General features: G+C 46.2%; 1 protein-coding gene across 1 annotated transcript; it reads right to left on the bottom strand.

Moving 5' to 3' along the window:
- Positions 1 to 5,489: 5,489 nt before the first annotated feature.
- On the bottom strand, positions 5,490 to 18,859 carry MZT1 (mitotic spindle organizing protein 1). The gene is made up of 3 exons (XM_029057286.1): positions 18,662 to 18,859; positions 11,253 to 11,398; positions 5,490 to 7,327 (listed from the first exon to the last, which is right to left on the bottom strand). Exons 1-3 carry the CDS (start codon positions 18,729 to 18,731, stop codon positions 7,304 to 7,306), a joined length of 240 nt encoding a protein of 79 aa, XP_028913119.1. The 5' UTR covers positions 18,732 to 18,859; the 3' UTR covers positions 5,490 to 7,303.
- Between the last annotated feature and the right edge of the window lie 2,343 nt (positions 18,860 to 21,202).

Consider the following 21,202-nt stretch of genomic DNA (forward strand, 5'->3'; position numbering starts at 1 on the left):
AGGTAGTATTCTATCCTGGCTCTCCTCTTATTTCTTACTTTCAGGAAAAGGGAATGGTCCAGAATCTAAAGCAGCAGAGAGGTCAAGAGGATTTAGATAAGTAGAGTCTATTAGAGAATAATGCAGAAAAGGAAATTGGGAAAAAAAGCAGAGAGGGGGAGGTTAGAAGAGAGAGAAAAACAGAAAAAAAGAGGTCAGATACACAGAGTCTGACAGAGGTATAAAGAGATGCAACCTAGAGGAGAGACCCTATGAAGAGGCAAGGAGGAAAAAAAAAAGATAAAAGGAGCGGAGCAGAGAGACACTCACGTACACATGTCAAAGTAATCTGAAAGTTTCAGAAGCAAGTAAGCTGAGAAAGTACCCACTATTTTCAACACCCCGTCCACATCAACCATCAGCACACCATCACATTGCTAAAATCTGCCCTTTTCTCTCCTTCCAAACCATTACTATGCTGATCCAAGCACTCATCTTTATCCTACCTTCACTAATGCATCTGCCTCCTTGCTGACCTCTCTGCCTCCTGTCTCTCCCTACCCCAGTTCATAATTCACTCTGCTGCTTGGATCCTTTTTCTAAAAATAACTTGGTCCACGTCTCCCCAGAACTCCTTGTGGTTGTTGATCCACCCCGGCATCAAACAGAAACTCTTTACCTTCAGTTTTAAAGTACTCCATCAGCTCACCCCCTCCTACTTTACCTTCACTGATCTCCTCCTACAGCTCAGCCCGCACACTCGGGCTCCTCTAGTGCCCGCTTACTCATTGTGCCCCAGTCTCATCTATCTCACTTCTAACCCCTTTCCCACATCTTCCCCCTAGTCTGGGGCGCCCTCCTCCTCCAAATACTCCAGATCACCTCTCTCCCCACCTTCAAAGCATTATTAGGTCACATTTCCTCCAAGAGGCCTTCCCTGATTAAACCCCGTTTTCCCCAGCTCCCTCTCACTTCTGCATTGTCTGTGCACTTGAACCTGACCTTTGGACATTTGATAGTTGCCCCCCACCCCAGACCCACAGCACTTATGCACATGTCTATAAATTATATATTTAAAATTATCTGCTATTTATATTGTCTGGCTCCAAGCACTTAGTACAGTGCTCTGCACACAGTATGCACTCATTAAATACAAATTAAATACAATCGATTGATTATTGATTGATCTGTGGAGGTTCAGTCACAGCTGACCCAGGTGCTACAAGTCTTTTCCTTGAGGTTCCCCTCCTGCGGCCATCCTGCAAGTGGCCGTTTTTTCAATCAATCATATTTACTGGGTGCAGAGCACTGTACTAAATGCTTGGATGAGTACACTATAACAGAGTTGGTTGCCACATTCCCTGCCCACATAAAGCTCAAAGTACATATGGGGAGACAGATATTAATAGTGATAAATAAATTACAGAGCTGTACATAAGTGCTTTGGGGCTGAGGGATGAAAAAAAGGAGTCGGTCAGGGTGATGCAGAAGGGAGTGTAAAAAGAGGAAATGAGGGTTTAGTCAGGAAAAGCCTCTTGAAGGAGATTCACCTTCCGTAAGGGTTTAAAGAGAGAGTAATTGTCTGTCGGATATGAAGAGGCAGGGTGCTCCGGGACAGAGACAGGTCGTGGGTGAGAGGTCAGCAGTGAGACAGTTGGGATCGAGGTACGGTGAGTAGGTTGGCATTAGAGGAGCCACATGTGTGGCTGGGTTGCAGTAAGAAATCAGTGAAGTGAGGTAGGAGAGATTGTTTTAAAGTCAGTGGTTAACGAGTTTGTTGGATGGAGAGGTGGAGGTGCTTGAGGAGGTGAAAAACACTGCTTTTAGAGAAGCAGCATGGCTTAGTGGAAAGAGCCCGGGCTTGGGAGTCAGTGGTCATGGGTTCGAATCCCAGCTCTGCCACTTTTCATTCATTCATTCAATAGTATTTATTGAGCGCTTACTATGTGCAGAGCACTGTACTAAGCGCTTGGAATGAACGAGTCGGCAACAGAAAGAGACAGTCCCTGCCGTTTGACGGGCTTACAGTCTAATCGGGGGAGACGGACAGACAAGAACAATGGCAATAAATAGAGTCAAGGGGAAGAACATCTCGTAAAATCAATGGCAACTAAATAGAATTGAGGCAAAGTGCAATTCATTAACAAAATAAATAAGGTAATGGAAATATATACAGTTGAGCGGACGAGTACAGTGCTGTGGGGATGGGAAGGGAGAGGTGGAGGAGCAGAGGGAAAGGGGGAAAAGAGGGTTTAACTGTGGAGAGGTAAAGGGGGGGTGGCAGAGGGAGTAGAGGGAGAAGAGGAGCTCAGTCTGGGAAGGCCTCTTGGAGGAGGTGAGTTTTAAGTAAGGTTTTGAAGAGGGGAAGAGAATCAGTTTGGCGGAGGTGAGGAGGGAGGGCGTTCCAGGACCGCGGGAGGACATGACCCAGGGGTCGACGGCAGGATAGGCGAGACCGAGGGACGGTGAGGAGGTGGGCGGCAGAGGAGCGGAGCGTGCGGGGTGGGCGGTAGAAAGAGAGAAGGGAGGAGAGGTAGGAAGGGGCAAGGTGATGGAGAGCCTTGAAGCCTAGAGTGAGGAGTTTTTGTTTGGAGCGGAGGTCGATAGGCAACCGCTGGAGTTGTTTAAGAAGGGGAGTGACATGCCCAGATCATTTCTGCAGGAAGATGAGCCGGGCAGCGGAGTGAAGAATAGACCGGAGCGGGGCAAGAGAGGAGGAAGGGAGGTCAGAGAGAAGGCTGACACAGTAGGCTAGCCGGGATATAACGAGAGCCCGTAACAGTAAGGTAGCCGTTTGAGTGGAGAGGAAAGGGCGGATCTTGGCGATATTGTAGAGGTGAAACCGGCAGGTCTCGGTAACGGATAGGATGTGTGGGGTGAATGAGAGAGACGAGCCAAGGATGACACCGAGATTGCGGGCCTGAGAGACAGGAAGGAGGGTCGTGCCATCGACGGTGATAGAGAAGTCTGGGAGAGGACCGGGTTTGGGAGGGAAGATGAGGAGCTCAGTCTTGCTCATGTTGAGTTGTAGGTGGCGGGCCGACATCCAGGTGGAGACGTCCCGGAGGCAGGAGGAGATGCGAGCCTGAAGGGAGGGGGAGAGGACAGGGGCGAAGATGTAGATCTGCGTGTCATCTGCGTAGAGATGGTAGTCAAAGCCGTGAGAGCGAATGAGTTCACCGAGGGAGTGAGTGTAAATGGAGAACAGAAGAGGGCCAAGAACTGACCCTTGACTTGTCAGCTGTGTGACTGTGGGCAAGTCACTTAACTTCTCTGTGCCTCAGTTACCTCATTTGTAACTGTGATTAACTGTGAGCCTCATGTGGGACAACCTGTTACTCTGTATCTACCCCAGTGCTTAGGACAGTGCTCCGCACATAGTAAGTGTTTAACAAATACCAACATTATTATTATTATAGAAAAATGATCCAGGCAACAGAATCAAGTTTGGGTAAGAGTGGGAAGACACAGGAGTCAGGGAGGTCAGCAAGGAGGTTGCAACAGTAATCAAGGTAGAATCGGATAAGTGCTTGGATTAATATGGTAGCAGTCTGGATGGAAAGGGAAGGGTGGATTTTAGCCATGTTGTGAAGGTTGAACTGACAGGTTATGGGCTTGTGAGACAAGAAAAGAGGGATGGGAAAAACAGGGGGAGGACAGGGTTTGGGTGGGAAGATAAAGAATTCTGTTTTGGACATGTTACACTTGAGGTGTGAGTGGGACATTCAAGTAGAGATATGTTGAAGGCAGGAGGAAATGTGACATTGCAGAGAGGGAACAAGATCAGGGCTGGACATATAGATTTGGGTATCACTCGCACAGAGGTAGTAGTTGAAGCCACGGGAGCGAAGGAGTTCTCCAAGGGAGGGGGTGGAGATAGAGAATAGAAGGGGACCCAGAACTGAGCCTTGGGGGACACCCAAAGTTAGAGGACGGTAGGGCAGAGGAGGAGCCGACCAGAGAGACCCAATGTTCTAGGAGTTGTAATGTTCTTGTCAGTAACAGCTAGAACTTGCTGGGTGGATATGCTTGTGTATGACGGCACCACACTGAAGTCTTAGGGAGCAATACGTTGCTTTAGTAGGTTTAGAAAGTGAACTGCCTTTTCTAAACATAAGATTTTGCCACTTCAGCATAGAATATTAGTGCACATGCCAAAAGATTGTATAGAGGAGAGGACACTTTTAATTGGACCAAAAAAAAGGTATTTTGGAGGGTTTTAAATTAACTAATATATGTTGGGTTAAAACAACAACAAAAAAAACACTATTCCATGTTTGCACATTTCTGCAGTGGGGCGTTTCTTCTGGCTACCTCTCTCCTGGGGACCCCATCCCACTCCAGCCTCTACAATTGCTTCCCTCCCTCTCACACAGATTAAAATAGGTCAAAAGACCAATGGGTTTTGTCTTCCTATAATTCCCCACTTATTGTGTTTTTTTCTTCTCAGACTTCCCTCTTTGTTTGTCTACATATTTTTATAAGTGTCTACGGGGTTATATTTCTCTTTCTATGGTTGTCCCACATTGCTGTTCTTAATCATGGTGATCAAATAAATATTCTACTTGTAAATATCCTAAACACCATGCTTCAGAAAATACAGAATTAGGCCCTGTATTCTGTTCTTTCCACCCGCTGTTTTTATAATCCTGTTGGAATCACTTAATCCTATGTTTAAAGTGATTTGCTCTACACAGGTGTGCTTCTTAATGAGTTTGTCTCCATTGCTCTTTATATTTATTGTTTCATTCCGATATATAACAAAGCAGGAGTATCACCCTGGATGTTCAAGCACCAGCGAATCATAGTAGATAATAAGAATGACAGTAGGAAGGATAGAAACCATCAGTTGCTTAGATATTCAGAGCTAAGAAAAGGTGGTAATCGCAGCCAGTAACTGTAGTTGATGTAAAGGCGAAGGACGAGAGCTTGGCTTTTCCCTCTTAGGCAAGAAACATCTATCACCTTTTTCAAAGACAAAGCTCTCGACCACTGGTTGCTTGTTTCTGCCGTCTGTCCGAAATACAGTAAACTAGCCCACTACTGCACGAGTCACGAGGGCCATTTGACTGACATGACGTCGAGCTCTCTTCTTGGCATTTCTGTTCCAGGGTCCTTATTTCTCATGAAGTGAAATTTAATCCTTGGTTAAACTAGGCTTCTGTGCAAATCAGCCTCCCTCAGAGCAATCCAACCATTACAGCTGGCAGTCCTGGATTCAAATCTACGCTCTGAGGCTGGGCAATTCAGTTCTTCAGCCAGTGTCAAGGGCACTGGCTTTTTCATTGACCGCATACTCTGCTTCAAACCATATTCCTCTGGCAGAAAGAGTATAATCTTAACTTGGTTTAATCTGAGAACCTAAATACACGGCTGTTTTAACTAATGGGTTTAATTCACCCTTAATCCTAAAAGGAGAGTAAATTCAGTCAATTGAGGTATTGTGAGGTGCTTCAAACTCTAAATCACTGCAATTTAGAACTACTCAAAGTTATAGGTAAGTCAGAAAGTTTAAAGACAATGAAAAATTTTATTTCACGGATAAGTACACAAGTTTGCAATTTCATGGCAAATGTGTGTTCCATATTCTTAGGCAAAACAACACAATAAATACCCTCATGGGATACTAACTTTCAAAGATTACTATAAGTTTGCATTAAAAATATATGTTTATATTTCATAAATGTATCATTCAGGAAGCCCACTGTGAACCCTCTCCTACTATATTATAAATTACTTAGATATGACACAGTCGTAGGAATAAAACTGAATACCAAGCCTCTCCCCATTGCATAATGATTTAATGTGAACGTAATGAATTCCTTTTCACTTTATGGTCCAAGACTTAGATGGCAAACATGCTTCATTTAAATGCAACATAAATTTTATAAGGTGAACAAACAGCACTGTACTAGGGTCCCAGAATTGTTATAGTCCCTTATGGACCCGAGTGGCAACATACTACCGATTAGCTTCTTATGATTATCTTAGAAATATGGCTCAGATATGGTTGCCCCCTTTGTCCTAAGCCTCTGGAGCTTACAGCAAGGTTAATATAAATTCTAACTGCATTGGAAAGAAAAAATGGCAAGATAATTACAGTCCATAGTTGAAACCAAGGGTGAAGGGAGTAGGGTTTGGATCTTCCTTACTTGATTTAAAACCATAACAGTTAGCCTAACGCTTGCAGAGAAGCTCCCACTCCATGTCATATGCAAACACCTTCTGTTGACTTTCCAAAATCAAAGTATGGGAATCAGTGAGCTTTCTAATATTAAATTCAAATTAGCTTTTTGTGATGTGTGGCCTATTTTTCTTTTTTCCAGGCCTAGATGTTTCAAAATGACTTTATGTTGAACTTATAAGATTAAATGATTTTTCAGGATGCAAATCATGAACTCAAATGTTTTTAGGAAGGGACAGATTAGTGATTTTTGATGTCTGCCTCAGTTTTAGTATTTAATCTGCTCACTGATTTGAAAATTCCACCTCTCTCCTTTAATCAATTTCCTCTAAATAAATGGAAAGACTTAGAATTTGGGCCCACTCCATATTTTCCCCAAGGCAAAACATTACTAAAATAAATATCCTCAGGGGATATGAAATGTAGCATGACACTAATGATATGCCTGGATTTTCCTTTAAAAATCTAAGACACTGTTTCCATAACTTTTATTTTTCAATACAAGTATGTGATTCATATTCACACCATTAACTGCCAACTAAACGGAAATTGTTCTAAAACTAATTCTTTTAGTCCTACGTGCAAAGAGACTATAACACATGCTTTTTCTAAGCCCTTGTAAAAAACAAATGACTTTTCAGACAAACACAACTGATTTAAATCAAAATTCACACAAGCTGCATCTGGAATTGTCAACTTATCAGCCCAATGCAGAGTAAAGACGCTAAGTTATTATGCATGAACCAGTCAAAATTAGAGTTTATAATGGAAATGCCAATGACTCATAGCTACTAGATCAGATTTTGATGTGTTCCACAATACTTTCTACTGGGCTCAACAGATGTGCAGCATTTGATAAGCAGATAGCTTATAAAATTAAAGCATTCATACATAAATAAGGAGCACATGTATAATATGCTATTTCCAATTTTAAAATGATGTGAAAGGGTCATTTAATGAATCTCAAAAATCCACTTTGCACACTTATTCTTAAAACTTTGTATCATTCTTTATAAAAAAAATGAAAGAGTTCTACATTGCTGCGAATAGTAGTCTCATTCTCTTTTTCCGATGCTTGCAAATCTTCTAAACCCTTTCCGGGGCTTAATATTTCTCTCATTTAAAGATCTTTTAAGAGAGTCAGCTGGTCATATTTTCAGCAGCCTAGAAAGAAAAAAAAAAGTACAATTTTTTATAATAAATCCACCAAAAATACATTCTGTGGATAGAAATTAGCCACCACCCCATGATCATTGCTTACTGCTACTCCATTAGGATAACAATGGTGGATGATTTGGAAATCCTCACCAAAAGTTTTTGATGATTCTTAAATGTTACTTTTAAAGTTTCCTGCTGGCTTTCCTGACAAAACAACCTTAGTTGTGAGATATCTCGCATCAACCTTTCACATTGTCTACTCAAGGCAAAGGCACGAGAGAACAAAAGTAAAAGTTTCATCTATTGACTCTGATTTTGGATAGGGAATTGAAAAACAAGAAATGAGAAAAGGAGGTGGAGGCTTTGAACGGGACTGAGTTTCAGAAGGCCTGAAATAAACAGTAGGCAAGAATGAACACTTCTTGATTGAATAAACCATAGAGAAAATGTTGGCAATATTTTTATTTTTTTCCTGGAGGTGATTCCTGGCTCCCAGATGAGTTACTTGGGGGGCGGGAGGGGCACAGACAAGAGTTCAGCAGGATAAGATGTCAGGCAAGTTCAGCCACCCCCTTGAACTCTTGGCTGCCTGACACTGGGGGATCAACCCCCTTTCCTGGAAACTTCACTTGGCTTCACTGACACTGGTCTCTCTCCTGATTCTCCTTCTATCAACCAATCAGTCAATGCTATTGACTGAGCGTTTACTGTGTACAGAGCACTGCACTAAGCAGTTGGGAAAGTACACTATAACAGAGTTGGTAAAAACATTCCCTGCTCTCCACACGCTCTCCCTCGGCTTCTTTTACCCACTCCTCCCTGACTCACAAGCTCAGAACCTTGGACTTCTCGTCTCATCTCTCTCATTCAATCCACATATTCAATCTGTCACTGAATCCTGTCGATTCTACCTTCACGACAGCTCTAAAATCCACCCTTTCCTCTCCATCTAAACCGTTATCGAGTCCATCCTCCCTGCCCCGTCTTGGCCCTACTGTTCTATGGGGCTACCAACTCTGTGCTCTTCCAATTGCTTAGAATAATGCTCTGCACACAGTCAGCACTCAATAAAAACATCAACTGATCATCCACTCTTCTAACCTTGATCTCATCTGACCCATCACTGACCCCTTGCCTGCATCCTCCCTGTGGCCCGGAACTCGCTCCCTTCCAACAGACCTTCAAAGCTCTAATGAAATTAAGCCTCTTCCACAAAGCCTTCCTTGAATAGGCCCTCCCTTCCCCTATTTGCCCTCCCTAAATTCTGTCTATGCATTTGGATGCTTACACCTTAAGAACTTATCATTCATCCCATCCCATACCCCAGGGCGCTTTTGTACATAGTCTTATACTATGGGTAATTTTTTTTAATGCCTGTCTCCTCTAGGGTACAAGTTCCTTGTGGGCAGGGACCAGGTCTGGCATCTCTCAGTCAGTCAGTCATTCGGTGGTATTTATTGATGGCTTACTATGTGCAGAGCACTCTGACGTGCTTGGGAGAGTACAAGATAACAGACACGTTCCCTGCCCACAGTGAGCTGACAGTCTAGAGGGGACTCTCTATTGTACCGCCCTCTCCCATGCGCCTTGTACGCCGCTTGGTACACAGCGAACACTCGAATACCACTGATTGACTGATGGTTCCGGAGCCTTGACTCTCTCTCTAATACCAACGTGGCAGAAATGTAGCATCTTGCTTCGGGCAAATGGAAGATCTAAAACCCTGTCGGGCTCCCTCGCCTTCTAAATGCTGGTGTGAGCCAAACCCACCCCTCCCCGCCGTGTTGGTTTCCTTGGGCTCCTCATGAGCCATTAATTCGACTATACCCACTGCTTTATACCGTTCTCGGGCAAAACCCGAGCTGATCATTTAGCACACGATATCCAAATAGCTGTTGAATGGTAAACTGAATTACGTGCACGTGAATGAGAATAGAGGCATGTATTAAAGACAGAGTGAAGAGCTCAGACTATCGAGTGGAGGTACAGATAGGAACAAGAAAACCCCAGCATGCAGAGCAGCTTGGCAATTAACAGATGTTAACTCTTGTAGAATGGGAGGTCACAGCACAGTCTAACAAGCACACAAAATCCAAGAGAGCACAATAACTCTATACTTTTAGTCTGGTTTAAAATTTGAAGTCTTGTCAATGCCATCTGATAGGGCCTTCTCGGTTTTGATTTCCCATCAATCCCAGCTCTGCCATGTGTTTGCCGTGTGACCTCGGGTAAGTCACTTCACATCCTCTGGGCCTCAGTTACCTCATTTGTAAAATGGGGGTTCGCTATCTGTTCCCCCTTCTTCTTAGACTGTGAGCACCTGCGGGGAGGGACTGTGTCCAACCTGATTAACTTGCATCTACCCCGGCATTTAGAACAGTGCTTGACACACAGAAAGTGCTTAACAAATGCTATTATTACTATTTTATTATTACTATACCTTCAGTTCTGTGTTGCTGAAGATGACCTTGAGGTATGTGCAAGCGTGACAGGGCAATTCTGCTGGGTGGGTGGTGGTCATACTACGAACTATAGCAAGATATTCAAATAGATATTTTACCAATCAATGGTATTTACTGAGCACTTGTATGCAGAGCACTATACTAAGCACTTGGGAGAGAACAACATAACAGAGTTGGCAGACATGGTCCCTGCCCACACCGAGCTTACAGTCGAGACAGGAAAACAGACATTAATATAAATAAATTAAGGATATGGATATAAGTGCTGTGGGGCTGAGGGAGGGGTGGAAAAAAGGGAGCACATCTAAGTGCAAGGGTGATGCAGAAGAGAGTGGGAGGAGAGGAAATGAAAGCTTAGTCAAGGAAGGCCTCTGGAGGAGTTGTCTTCAGTAAGGCTTTGAAGGCAAGGAGAGTCATTGTTGGAAATGAAGAGGGAAGGGATTTCAGGCCAGTGGCAGGCCGTGGGCGAGAGGTCGGTGGTGAGACAGATGAGATTGAGGTACAGCGAATAGGTTGCCATTAGAGGAGCAAAGTGTGCAGGCAGGGTTGTAGTGGGACAGCAGCGGGGTTAGATAGGAGCGGGCAAAGTGATTTGAGTGCTTTCCCAATCAATCAATGGTATTTATTAAGTGCTTACTTGGTGCAAAGCACTGAAAAGAATTGGGAGACACTAACTATCCTTCCCTCACAAGGAGGTTCCTTTATGGTCAGATGAAATGAGGCTATTAAAAGCAGAGAATTCGGCAAAAATATTAAAGTGGCAGAGAAAGAGGTCCAGAAAAAAACAAACACGTTTCCAGCTGCTATGAAGCACATCATCCGAGAGGCATTTCAACTGAATGGTGGGAAAGAAGTTCAGTAGCGAGACCTGTCGGACATGCTGTAATCAAGGAATGAAGTTCTTTATCAGGGAGGAGATCTGTAAGGTCCTGGAAAGGAGAAGTTAGAGAAGCAGCATGGTGTAGTGGATAGAGCAGGGGCCTGGAAATCTAATTCTGGGGTTCTAATTCTGGCTCTGCCACTTGTCTGCTGTGTGACCCTGGGCAAGTCACTTGACTTCTCTGAGCCTCAGGTACCTCATCTGTAAAATGGGGATTGAGACTGTACAGCAGTAATGGACAGTCCTGACAGCAAACATAGTGGTAGAAAAAGGGTATGGTCTCGGTGGAAGCACGAGGCAGGATTACTGGTCGTGCTTTGGCTTTACAGCCATGATTAGTGGCCTCAACTGTAAATATGAAAACACATATAACATCTATTTCAAGAAAATCTTTTGACGGCACATCATGTACAATTTTTGCAAAGTACAGATCAGTTTTGCAAACAGCAAAATAACGATTGATAATTTGTTCCAGGCAGAATGGGAGAGGAAAAAAGTACAGATTTTAGTTTTCAGTAACTGCATCCAGTCGGATAAATTAACATTATTTTTTTCCCCACAAGCTTTGTAGATGATCACTGTCCCTCACCTTTAAAGCTTCTGTAGCCTTTCGAAGTTCTTTAATAACAGAAGACAAGGCCTCTGGGTTTATTCCTTGTTCACAGAGTCGGACACAGATAGAAAGAGTTTCCATATCCAAACCAGTATTCAATATTCTTGAAATCTCAAGCAGAACTGAAATAGATACATCAAAGCTTTAGAAGATAGGTTTACTGAAGCCGAGAGATCAGACACATTGAAGTTCAATTGGATTTGCTGAAATTTGAACGTTAACTAAAAATAAGGGATGAGATGTTAACCTTTACATTTTAAATCCCCACACAACAAGAATTATAATAACAATTATGGTACTTGTCGAGTGCTTTCTATGTGCCAAGCACTGTTCTAAATGCTGGGGTAGATACAAGTTAATCCGGTGCCTGTCCCACATGGGACTCACACTCTTTTTCCCATTTTACAGATGAGGGAATTGAGGCACAGAGAAGTGACTTGCCCAACACGGCAGAGCATGTAACACAGCAGACATGTAACAGAGCCGGAATTAGGACCCAGGTCTTTCTGGTGCCCAGACCCTTGCTCTAAGATGTGATCTTATTTTACAATCAAACTACTTCCCTGAATTCTTCCAAGAGGCTGAATAAATGGTTCCTTCAGACTAGCCCGAGTTTTAAGTGAGATACAGAACTTTCTTTGCTATTACTTCAAATTAAAGTAGCATTAATCGTAAAAATGATAGGATTTACTGAACACATACCAGGTACAATGCACGGGCCTAATGGAAAGCGCACAGGATGGGTGGGACAGATCTGATTATCTGGTATCTACCGTAACAGTACAGTGCTTAGCACACAGCACATATGGCATATGCCACCGTTTGAAAAATCATCTAGACTGTAGTCAAGTGTATCCTTTTCACAGCTTCACTGCAGTCCTCATAAGTGTCATATAGGCCAGAATTAAATAATAATAATGATAATGGTGGGTTCTAATCCCGACTCAGCCACTTGTCTCCTGTGTGAACTTGAGCAAATCACTTCACTTCTCTGTGCCTCGGTTACCTCATCTGTAAAATGGGGATTAAGACTATGAGGCCCATGTGGGACAACCTGATTACCTGGCATCTACCCCAGTGCTTAGGGCAGTGCTTGGCATAAGGTAAGTGCTTAACAGATACCACAATAATAATAATAATACTTGCACTTAATGTGCCCAGTGCTGTTCTAAGCACTGGGGTAGGTAGAAATTAATCAGGTTGGACACAGTCCGTCTCACATGGGGCTCACGGTCTTAATCCCCATTTTATAGATGAGATAACGGAGGCCCAGAGAAGTGAAGTGACTTGTTCTAGGTCTTGGAGCAGACAAGTGACAGAGCCGGGATTAGAAAGCAGGTCCTTTTGACTCCTAAACCCGGGCTCTATCCACTAAGCCATGTTGCTTCTCAGTTAATTAAATTAACAACCATGCTGCAGAATGGAAAAAGCGAAGAAGCCCCAAGATTGAAGCTTCTCTTCTGTGGTGGCAGCCAAGTCACACCTCGTTAGTACAGTCAGTTCTCCTAGAAAGCGGGGGGGGGGCTGTGTTCTTGAAGAACCCAGCATTAGGGAAAATCTGCACTGCATTACTCTCATCGTCCCACACCAGACACATGGGCAAAATTGCATTTTATCTAACAGAACCGTACGGTCAGAAGCATGTCCCGTAACCCCACGTGGGCATTCGACCCGAGTTGCGTGATGCAGATACACGTTATGGCACAAATTCTTGAAATCGCCAGTGGAAAGCCCAGTACGTGCTCTGTTCAACCAACCGGTTTGAAACTGCCTGTTCACCTAACCTCCCTCTCCCCTCCGAGGAACTGTCAAAAGCTGACTGTGGGGATACAGGGTTGGTGCCTACGGAAATGAAAGCTGAAGCAATCCCTAACACCTTTTTTCCTCAGATTCCACCCCCCCCCCCCCCCCCCTTGAGGGAGTGCATGAGGGAGCAGTTTTGAAAACCTGAAAGGTTCATGTTGGGACAGACTACTCCTCCACATACTTCTCCACCTTCTAGAACTATGTGGTTGAACTCTTCCTCCTTGTCCTCTTAGCCTACCCCTCACTAAAACAGTAAAAGAAGGAAAGCATGTCCAAAGAAAACAAAGATGGAGATGGGTTTAATAAATAAATAAAGAGGTCCTTCCATGAGGGAGTGGCTGAAAAATTCAGGGGACTGCTCTAAGCAGTTAAGCAGATTCAACTTAATCACGCTGGGCCTTGTACTGTGTTTCTGAATCCACGATACTCTATCAGATGGAAAAGCATTTTCTAGGGAAAATATCTGTAACTGGCCAAAGTTCAGTTTCTGGCCAAGTGCACGGAAATGGTGAAGACATCGCTCTCTGGACAATTCAGAGTTGGCTACGGCACTATTCTATTCCCTCTATTCTTCCACTTGACTACATGCCATCCGAACTGCGTGAGACGCATTGTCGGGGCGATGGATGAGCTCGGCCTTGGGAATCGAAGGCCGCGTCAGCGCTGACGGTTCCTGGCCCACTGACCACCCGGGCCAACCCGTGGGGCGAGGAGGCCCATCCTGGAAATCGCTGGCTAGCTTGGGAGGCAAGGTGGCTCCTAGATCTCCGCCGACTGGCTCACAGAGCTGTGGTCCTGCAGAGCAACTGTGGCCAAAAAAGAGTGCCATGAGTAGCAAGACAAAAACCGAAACCTTTGCTCTCTGCTCCCCTGTTCCCTCGTTGAACTCCGTAGACTGGCAGAACCCCTGATCTTTCTCCCTCTCTGCCATCTCCCATTTCCTCTTGCCTTCAAGACATCTCTCCTCCCACCACTCCAAGCTTAACACGTCCAAAACCAACCTCCCCAACCAAACACTGTCCTCCCACTGACTTTCCCCTTCCATCCTATGCCATGGTGGCACCATCATTCTTCCTGTCTCACAAGCCCATAACCGTGGTGTTATCCTGCACACTCCTCTCTCCCTTCAACCCATCACTAAATCCTGTCGGTCCCAACTTCATAACATCGCTAAAATCCAGGTGGGATTACTGCATCAGCCTTCTTGCCAACCTCTCAGACTCCTGCCTCTCCCCACTCCAGTCCATACTTCACTCTGCTGCCCAGATCACTTTTCCACAAAAAGGTTCAGGACACGTCACCCCTCTCTTCAAAAAAACTCCAGTGGTGGCCCATCCACTTCCACATCAAAAAAAAATCACTCCTCACCATTGGTTTAAAGCACTCCATTACCCTGCACCCTGAATGCTGAGTCCTTACTGTATGCAGGGAGCTGGATTAAGTGCTCGGTAAAACACAGTACAATATTATAGAAAGTCACGGGCATACAGCACTTTTCGGAAATCAGTTTCAAAATTCAATAAGCAATTCTCCCTCCCCAAGGTACAAATCCCTTCATCTTTTGTTACATTAATTCCCCTTGTTTTTTTTTTAATAATCATTAGCTACTGTATGAACAGATAAGCCCAATGATAAGGTAACCTCAAAGTGAAATGAGCACTGATCCCAGTGCCCCGAATGTAAAAGAAACCAGGCAGCTAAAAGAAACTATGTACCTTTGCTCTTTTTCTCTCATCCCTTTGTTTTACCTTATACAGTGGGCAGAGGAACTCCAAAAATGTTTCTACTTGTGTTATGAGAGGACGATTTTTAAGAAATCTGTGCAGGTAAAAGAACAATAACAGACTGCATTATTTTAAATGGTATTTGATAAGCAGTTACTATGCGCCAGGCACAGTACTAAGCACTGGGGGTCAACACAAGGCTAATCAGGTTGGAGGCAGTCCATGTCCCACATGGGCTCACAGTTTTAATCTCACTTTACATTCATTCATTCAGTTGTATTTACTGAGTGCTTACTATGAGCAGAGCACGGTACTAAGGGCTTGGAAAGTACAGTTCGGCAACAGATAGAGACAATCTCTACCCAACAGCGGGCTCACAGTCTAGAAGGGGGGAGACACGCAACAAAACAAGCAGACAGGTATCGACAGCCTCAAAATAAATAGATTTATAGATATATACACATCATTAATATAATAAATAGAATAATAAATATGTACTATATACAAATATACACAAATGCTGTGGGGCGGGGATGGGGGTAGAGCCGAGGGAGTAGAAGTGATGAGGGGTGGAAGAGCAGAGGAAAATGGGGGGCTCAGTTTGGGAAGGCTTCCTGGAGGAGGTGATCTTTCAGATGAGGGAACTGAGGCCCAGAGAAGTGAAGAGACTTTGCTCAAGGTCACACAGCAGAGAAGTAGTGGAGTGCAGATTAGAACCCAGGTCCTTCTGACTCCCCAGCCCGTGCCCTATCCACTAGCCCACGCTGCTGCACGGTCGAGCAACCAACGGCTACAGATGATTATTATGGACCACACGGGACTGATAAGAATTTTTATAACTTTTGGAACGTCAGCTTTGGTAGACACTTGTTCTCTTCTAGAGGTGAAGGATGGTTTCCTGATGAGCCCCGTGTTAATGAGGACCGTTTCTTCCAGGACCACCTTTCCTTCTACCTCAAAACGCACATGCCGCCAAAGAGACAACCCCTGTTTCTCTAAAACAGCTCCCGGCCAAGTCACACAGGACAAGCAAGTGTTAGGGAAGAACTTAACTGAACAGGGTTTTAAGACGTCTTTATTACCCTTCTTTAACTCAGCAGCTCGTTCCTAAGAGACCCATCGGATGAGGAAAAGCCCCTTTTCCTTTTCTCTCTCATCCGTCAGCCTACTCTTCCTTCTCACGTTCGCTCCGAAGTGTTCGTTCATTCATTCAGTCGCATTTATTAAGCGCTCACTGTGTGCAGAACACTGTACTAAGCGCTTGGGAAAGTCCGGCGGAGCAATAGAATGACAAACCCCTCCTCACACCGAGTTCAGAGTCTAGAGTTATCGTGTTGAGTACGGTCCCGGTGTTAAGTACCTAAGGATGCTCAGTTGTGTTGAGAGACTTAGCCATTATTAATTTGGTAGCCGAACAGTGACATATGTAGGAAATAGAAAATGAAATCACCTGCCCCCCAAACGCCTTGTATCCCCGCCGTTCTCTAGCCCCTAAAGCCCAGGGCCCAGGCTTCAATGGGCACCAGGCGGCAGCCTGCTCTCCCCTCGATGGCCGCCTCCACCCAGCAGTCCTCCAGGCCCGCCTTTGACCCTCCCCTCCTTCCCGGCGAAGCCTCTCAGCCGCTTGGGCCCAGACCCTCGGAATGGGTTTCATCATCATCATCATGGTGTTCGTTAAGCGCTTACTACGTGCCGAGCACTGTTCTGAGCACGAGGGCACGTACAGAGTAGCCGGGTGGGACATAGTCCCTGTCCCGCATGGGAGCTCACACTCTAAATCAGCGTGGCTTAGTGGAAAGAGCCCGGACTTGGGAGTCAGATGACGTGGGTTCTAATCCCGGCTCTGCCACCTGTCTGCTGCGTGACCCCGGGCAAGTCACTTCATGGCTCAGTGGAAAGAGCACGGGCTTTGGAGTCAGAGGTCGTGAGTTCGAATCCCGGCTCTGCCACTTGTCAGCTGTGTGACTGTGGGCAAGTCACTTCACTTCTCTGTGCCTCAGTAACCTCATCTGTAAAATGGGGATTAAGACTGGGAGCCCCACATGGGACAATCTGATTCCCTTGTGTCTACCCCAGCGCTTAGAACAGTGCTCGGCACATAGTAAGCGCTTAACAACATTAAGCGCTTAACAACAACATTATCATTATTATTATTATTATTATTATTCTCTGGGCCTCAGTTAGCTCATCTGTAAAACGGGGATTAAAAGCATGAGCCCCATGTGGGACACCCTGATTAGAACAGTGTTTGGCACATAGCGCTTGGCAAATACCATCATGATTAATCCCCATTTTACAGTCGAGGGAACTGAGGCCCAGAGAAGTGAAGTGATATGCCCAAGGTCACGGTGCAGAGGCGGGATTAGAAGCCAGGAGCTTCTGTCTCGCAGGCCTGGGCTCTGGTCTCTACACCAAGGTCTTCCTCATCAGGAAGCAGCGTGGCCGAGTGGCAACGGCCTGGGCTTGGGAGTCAGAGGTCTTGGGTTCTAATTGCCGCTCTGCCACCTGTCAGCTGTGCGACTTTGGCCAAGTCGCTTCACTTCTCTGGGCCTCAGTTCCCTCATCTGGAAAATGGGGGTGAAGCCTGTGAGCCCCACGTGGGACAATCTCATTACCTTGTATCCTCCCCAGTGCTTACAACAGTGCTTGGCACATAGTAAGCGCTTTAAGTAGCAGCAGCATGGAAAAGCAGCACAGAGAAGCAGCGTGGCTCAATGGAAAGAGCCCGGGCTGGGGTGTCAGAGGTCATGGGTTCAAATCCCAGCTTTGCCACTCGTCAGCTGGGTGACTTTGAGCAAGTCCCTTCACTTCTGTGGGCCTCAGTTCCTTTTTCAGGAAAATAGGGATGAAGACTGGGACAACCTGATCAGCTTGTATCCACCCCAGCGCTTAGAACGGCGCTTTGGCTTGGAGTAAGCGCTTAACAAATACCAGTATTATTATTAAGAAATGCCATCGTCACCGTTATCATTATCACTAATGCACTAAATCACTAAAAGCAGCATGTCTTAGTGGAAAGAGCCCGGACTGGGGAGTCGGAGGTCATGGGTTCGAATTGCCTCTCTGCCACTTATCAGCTGTGTGACCCCGGGCAAGTCACTTCTCCGTGGTTCAGTTCCCTCATCTGAAAAATGGGGGTGAAGACTGGGAGCCCCGCGTGGGACCACCTCATTACCTTGTAATAATAATAATAATAGTAATGTTGGTATTTGTTAAGCGCTCACTATGTGCAGAGCACACAGAAGACACAGGGTAATCGGGTGGCCCCACGTGAGGCTCACCGTCTTAATGCCCATTTTCCCGACGAGGTAACCGAGGCCCAGAGAAGCCAAGTGACTGGCCCACAGTCCCCCAGCTGACAGGGATTCGAACCCATGACCTGTGACTCCCAAGCCCGGGCTCCTTCCACGGAGCCACGCTTACACCAGTGCGCGGCCCAGAGGAAGCGCTTAAGAAATGCCATCTTCGTTACTTGTCACGTAGTAAGCGCTTAAGCAATTGCAGCATCATTATTATTAAGGGAGGCCATCCTTTAGGGCACTTGCCGTCCGCCTCACTAGTGCGGGGGGTTGTCGGGGCGGGCCGCGGCCAGCAGGGGGCGGGAGAGAGGGAGGGGGAGAGAGGGAGGGGGAGAGAGGGAGGGGGAGAGAGGGAGGGGGAGAGAGGGAGGGGGAGAGAGGGAGGGGGAGAAAGGGAGGGGGCGCGCGGGAGGGGGCGCGCGAGAGGGGGCGCGAGGGGGCGCGCGAGAGGGGGCGCGAGGGGGCGCGCGAGAGGGGGCGCGAGGGGGCGCGCGCCCTCAGCCCGCCCCCCGCTTACCCCCCCCCCCCCCCCCGCCCCGGCCCAGGCCGCCCTCACCGTCCATGGTCTCCCGCACGGCGTTGAGGTTCAGCGCGGCGCCGCCGCTGCTGCTGCTGCTGCTCGCCATGGCGGTCGGGCTTGGCAGGCAGGCAGGCAGGCAGGCAGGCAGGCAGGGAGGCAGCGAGGGAAAGAGGCGCGGCCACGAACGACAGGCAAGGCGGCAGCGGCGCCCGACAACCTGACCCGGAAGTGAATCCCGCCAAGCGCGCCCCCTCGCTCCTTCCCTCCCTCCCTCATTCATTCATTCATGCCCTCCCTCCCTCAGTCATATTTCATTCATTCATCCATTTCCCTCCCTCAGTCCGTCGTATTTCTTTCATTCCCTCCCTCAGTCAAGCGTATTTCATTCATTCATTCCCTCAGTCAGTCGCCATTCATTCATTCACGCCCCCCCTCCCCCCCAGTCAGTCGTGTTTCTTTCTTTCATTCGTTCATTCCCTCAGTCAGTCAGTCGTCATTCATTCATTCATTCACTCCCTCCCTCAGTCAGTCAGTCGCATTTCATTCATTCATTCATCCCCCCCCAGTCAGTCATATTGCATTCATTCATTCACTCCCTCCCTTAGTCAGTTGCATTTCATTCATTCCCTCCCTCAGTCAGTCAGTCGCCATTCATTCATTCATTCATTCATTCATTCATTCATTCATTCACTCCCACCTTCAGTCAGTCGTAATTCTTTCATTCACTCCCTCCCTCAGTCAGTCAGTCGCATTTCATTCATTCATTCATCCCCCCAGTCAGTCATATTGCATTCATTCATTCACCCCCTCCCTTAGTCAGTTGGTCAGTCGTAATTCATTCATTCATTTCCCCAGTCAGTCATATTTCCTTCATTCATTCACTCTCTCCCTTAGTCAGTTGTATTTCATTCATTCACTCCCTCCCTCAGTCAGTCAGTCAGTCGTAATTCATTCATTCATTCATTTCCCCAGTCAGTCATATTTCCTTCATTCATTCACTCTCTCCCTTAGTCAGTTGTATTTCATTCATTCATTCACTCCCTCCCTCAGTCTGTCGTATTTTATTCATTCATTCATTCCCTCAGTCAGTCGTATTTCATTCATTCATTCATTCAATCGTATTTATTGAGCACCTACTATGTGCAGAGCACTGTGTACACCCCATGAAGAAAAGAAACAGGGAAATAGATAATATATACAAATGAGCACAGCGGGGAGAGGAAGGGAAGGGAAGGAAAGGGAAGGGAAGGGAAGGGGGGAGGTATGAGAAGCAGCGTGGCCCAGTGGCAAGAGGCTGGGCTGGGGAGTTGGAGGTTGTGGGTTCTAATCCCCGCTCCGCTGCTTGTCAGCTGGGGGACTTTGGGCCAGTCACTTCACTTCTCTGGGCCTCAGTTACCTCATCTGGAAAATGGGGATGAAGACTGTGAGCCCCATGAGGGACAACTGATCACCTTGGATCCCCCCAGCGTTTAGAACAGTGCCCTGCACATAGTAAGCGCTTAACAAATACCCACATTATTATTATTAATATTACTGAGCCTTACTATGTGCAGAGCACTGGACTAAGCACTTGAAATAGACAATTCAGCAACAGATAGAGACCATCCCTGCCCAATGACGGGCTCACGGTCTAATCGGGGGAGAGAGATGGCAGAGCAACACAGAACGAAACAAAAACAAGACCGCATTATCATGATAAATAGAATCAGGGGATGTACACCTCATTTAGAAAAGAAATAGGGTAATAAATAATATATACAAATGAGCTCAGCGCTGAGGAGAGAGGAAAAGGGGAGGTATTGAGCCTTACTATCTGCAGAGCACTGGACTAACCGCTTTGAAAGTACGTTTGGGCAACGGATAGAGACCACCCCTGCCCAACGATGGGTTCACAGTCTAAAAGGGGAGAGACAGACAGCAAAACTCCCTCCCCAGGCTCCCAGGATATGAGTAATAATAATAATTATGGAATTTGTTAAGCACTTACTATGTGCCAAGCACTGTTCTAAGCACTGGGTAGACTCAAGGTCATCAGGTTGTCACTCGTGGGGCTCACAGTTTTAATCCCCATTTTCCAGATGAGATAACTGAGGCATAGAGAAGCGAAGGAACTTGCCCGAGGTCACACAGCAGACAAGTGGCAGAGTCGGGATTAGAACCCACGACCTCTGACTCCCAAGCCCGGGCTCCTGCCATGAGCCGTGCTGCTTCTCATGTAAGCGCTTGCTACCTGAAGCAGCTTGGCTCAGTGGAAAGAGCTGGGTTTGGGAGTCAGAGGTCATGGGTTTGAATCCCGGCTCTGCCACTTAACAGCTGTGTGACTGTGGGCAAGTCACTTAATTTCTCTCTGTCTCAGTTACCTCATCTGTAAAATGGGGATGAAGACTGTGAGCCCCACATGGGACAACCTGATTCCCCTGTGTCTACCCCAGTGCTTAGAACAGTGCTCGGCACATAGTAAGCGCTTAACAAATACCAACATTATTATTAAATCTACCCCAGTGCTTAGAACAGTGCTCTGCACATAGTAAGCATTTAACAAATACCAACATTATTATTATTACCTGCTGAGCCCTG

The sequence above is a fragment of the Ornithorhynchus anatinus genome, chromosome 2, assembly GCF_004115215.2.
Source record: "Ornithorhynchus anatinus isolate Pmale09 chromosome 2, mOrnAna1.pri.v4, whole genome shotgun sequence".
Taxonomy (NCBI): domain Eukaryota; kingdom Metazoa; phylum Chordata; class Mammalia; order Monotremata; family Ornithorhynchidae; genus Ornithorhynchus; species Ornithorhynchus anatinus.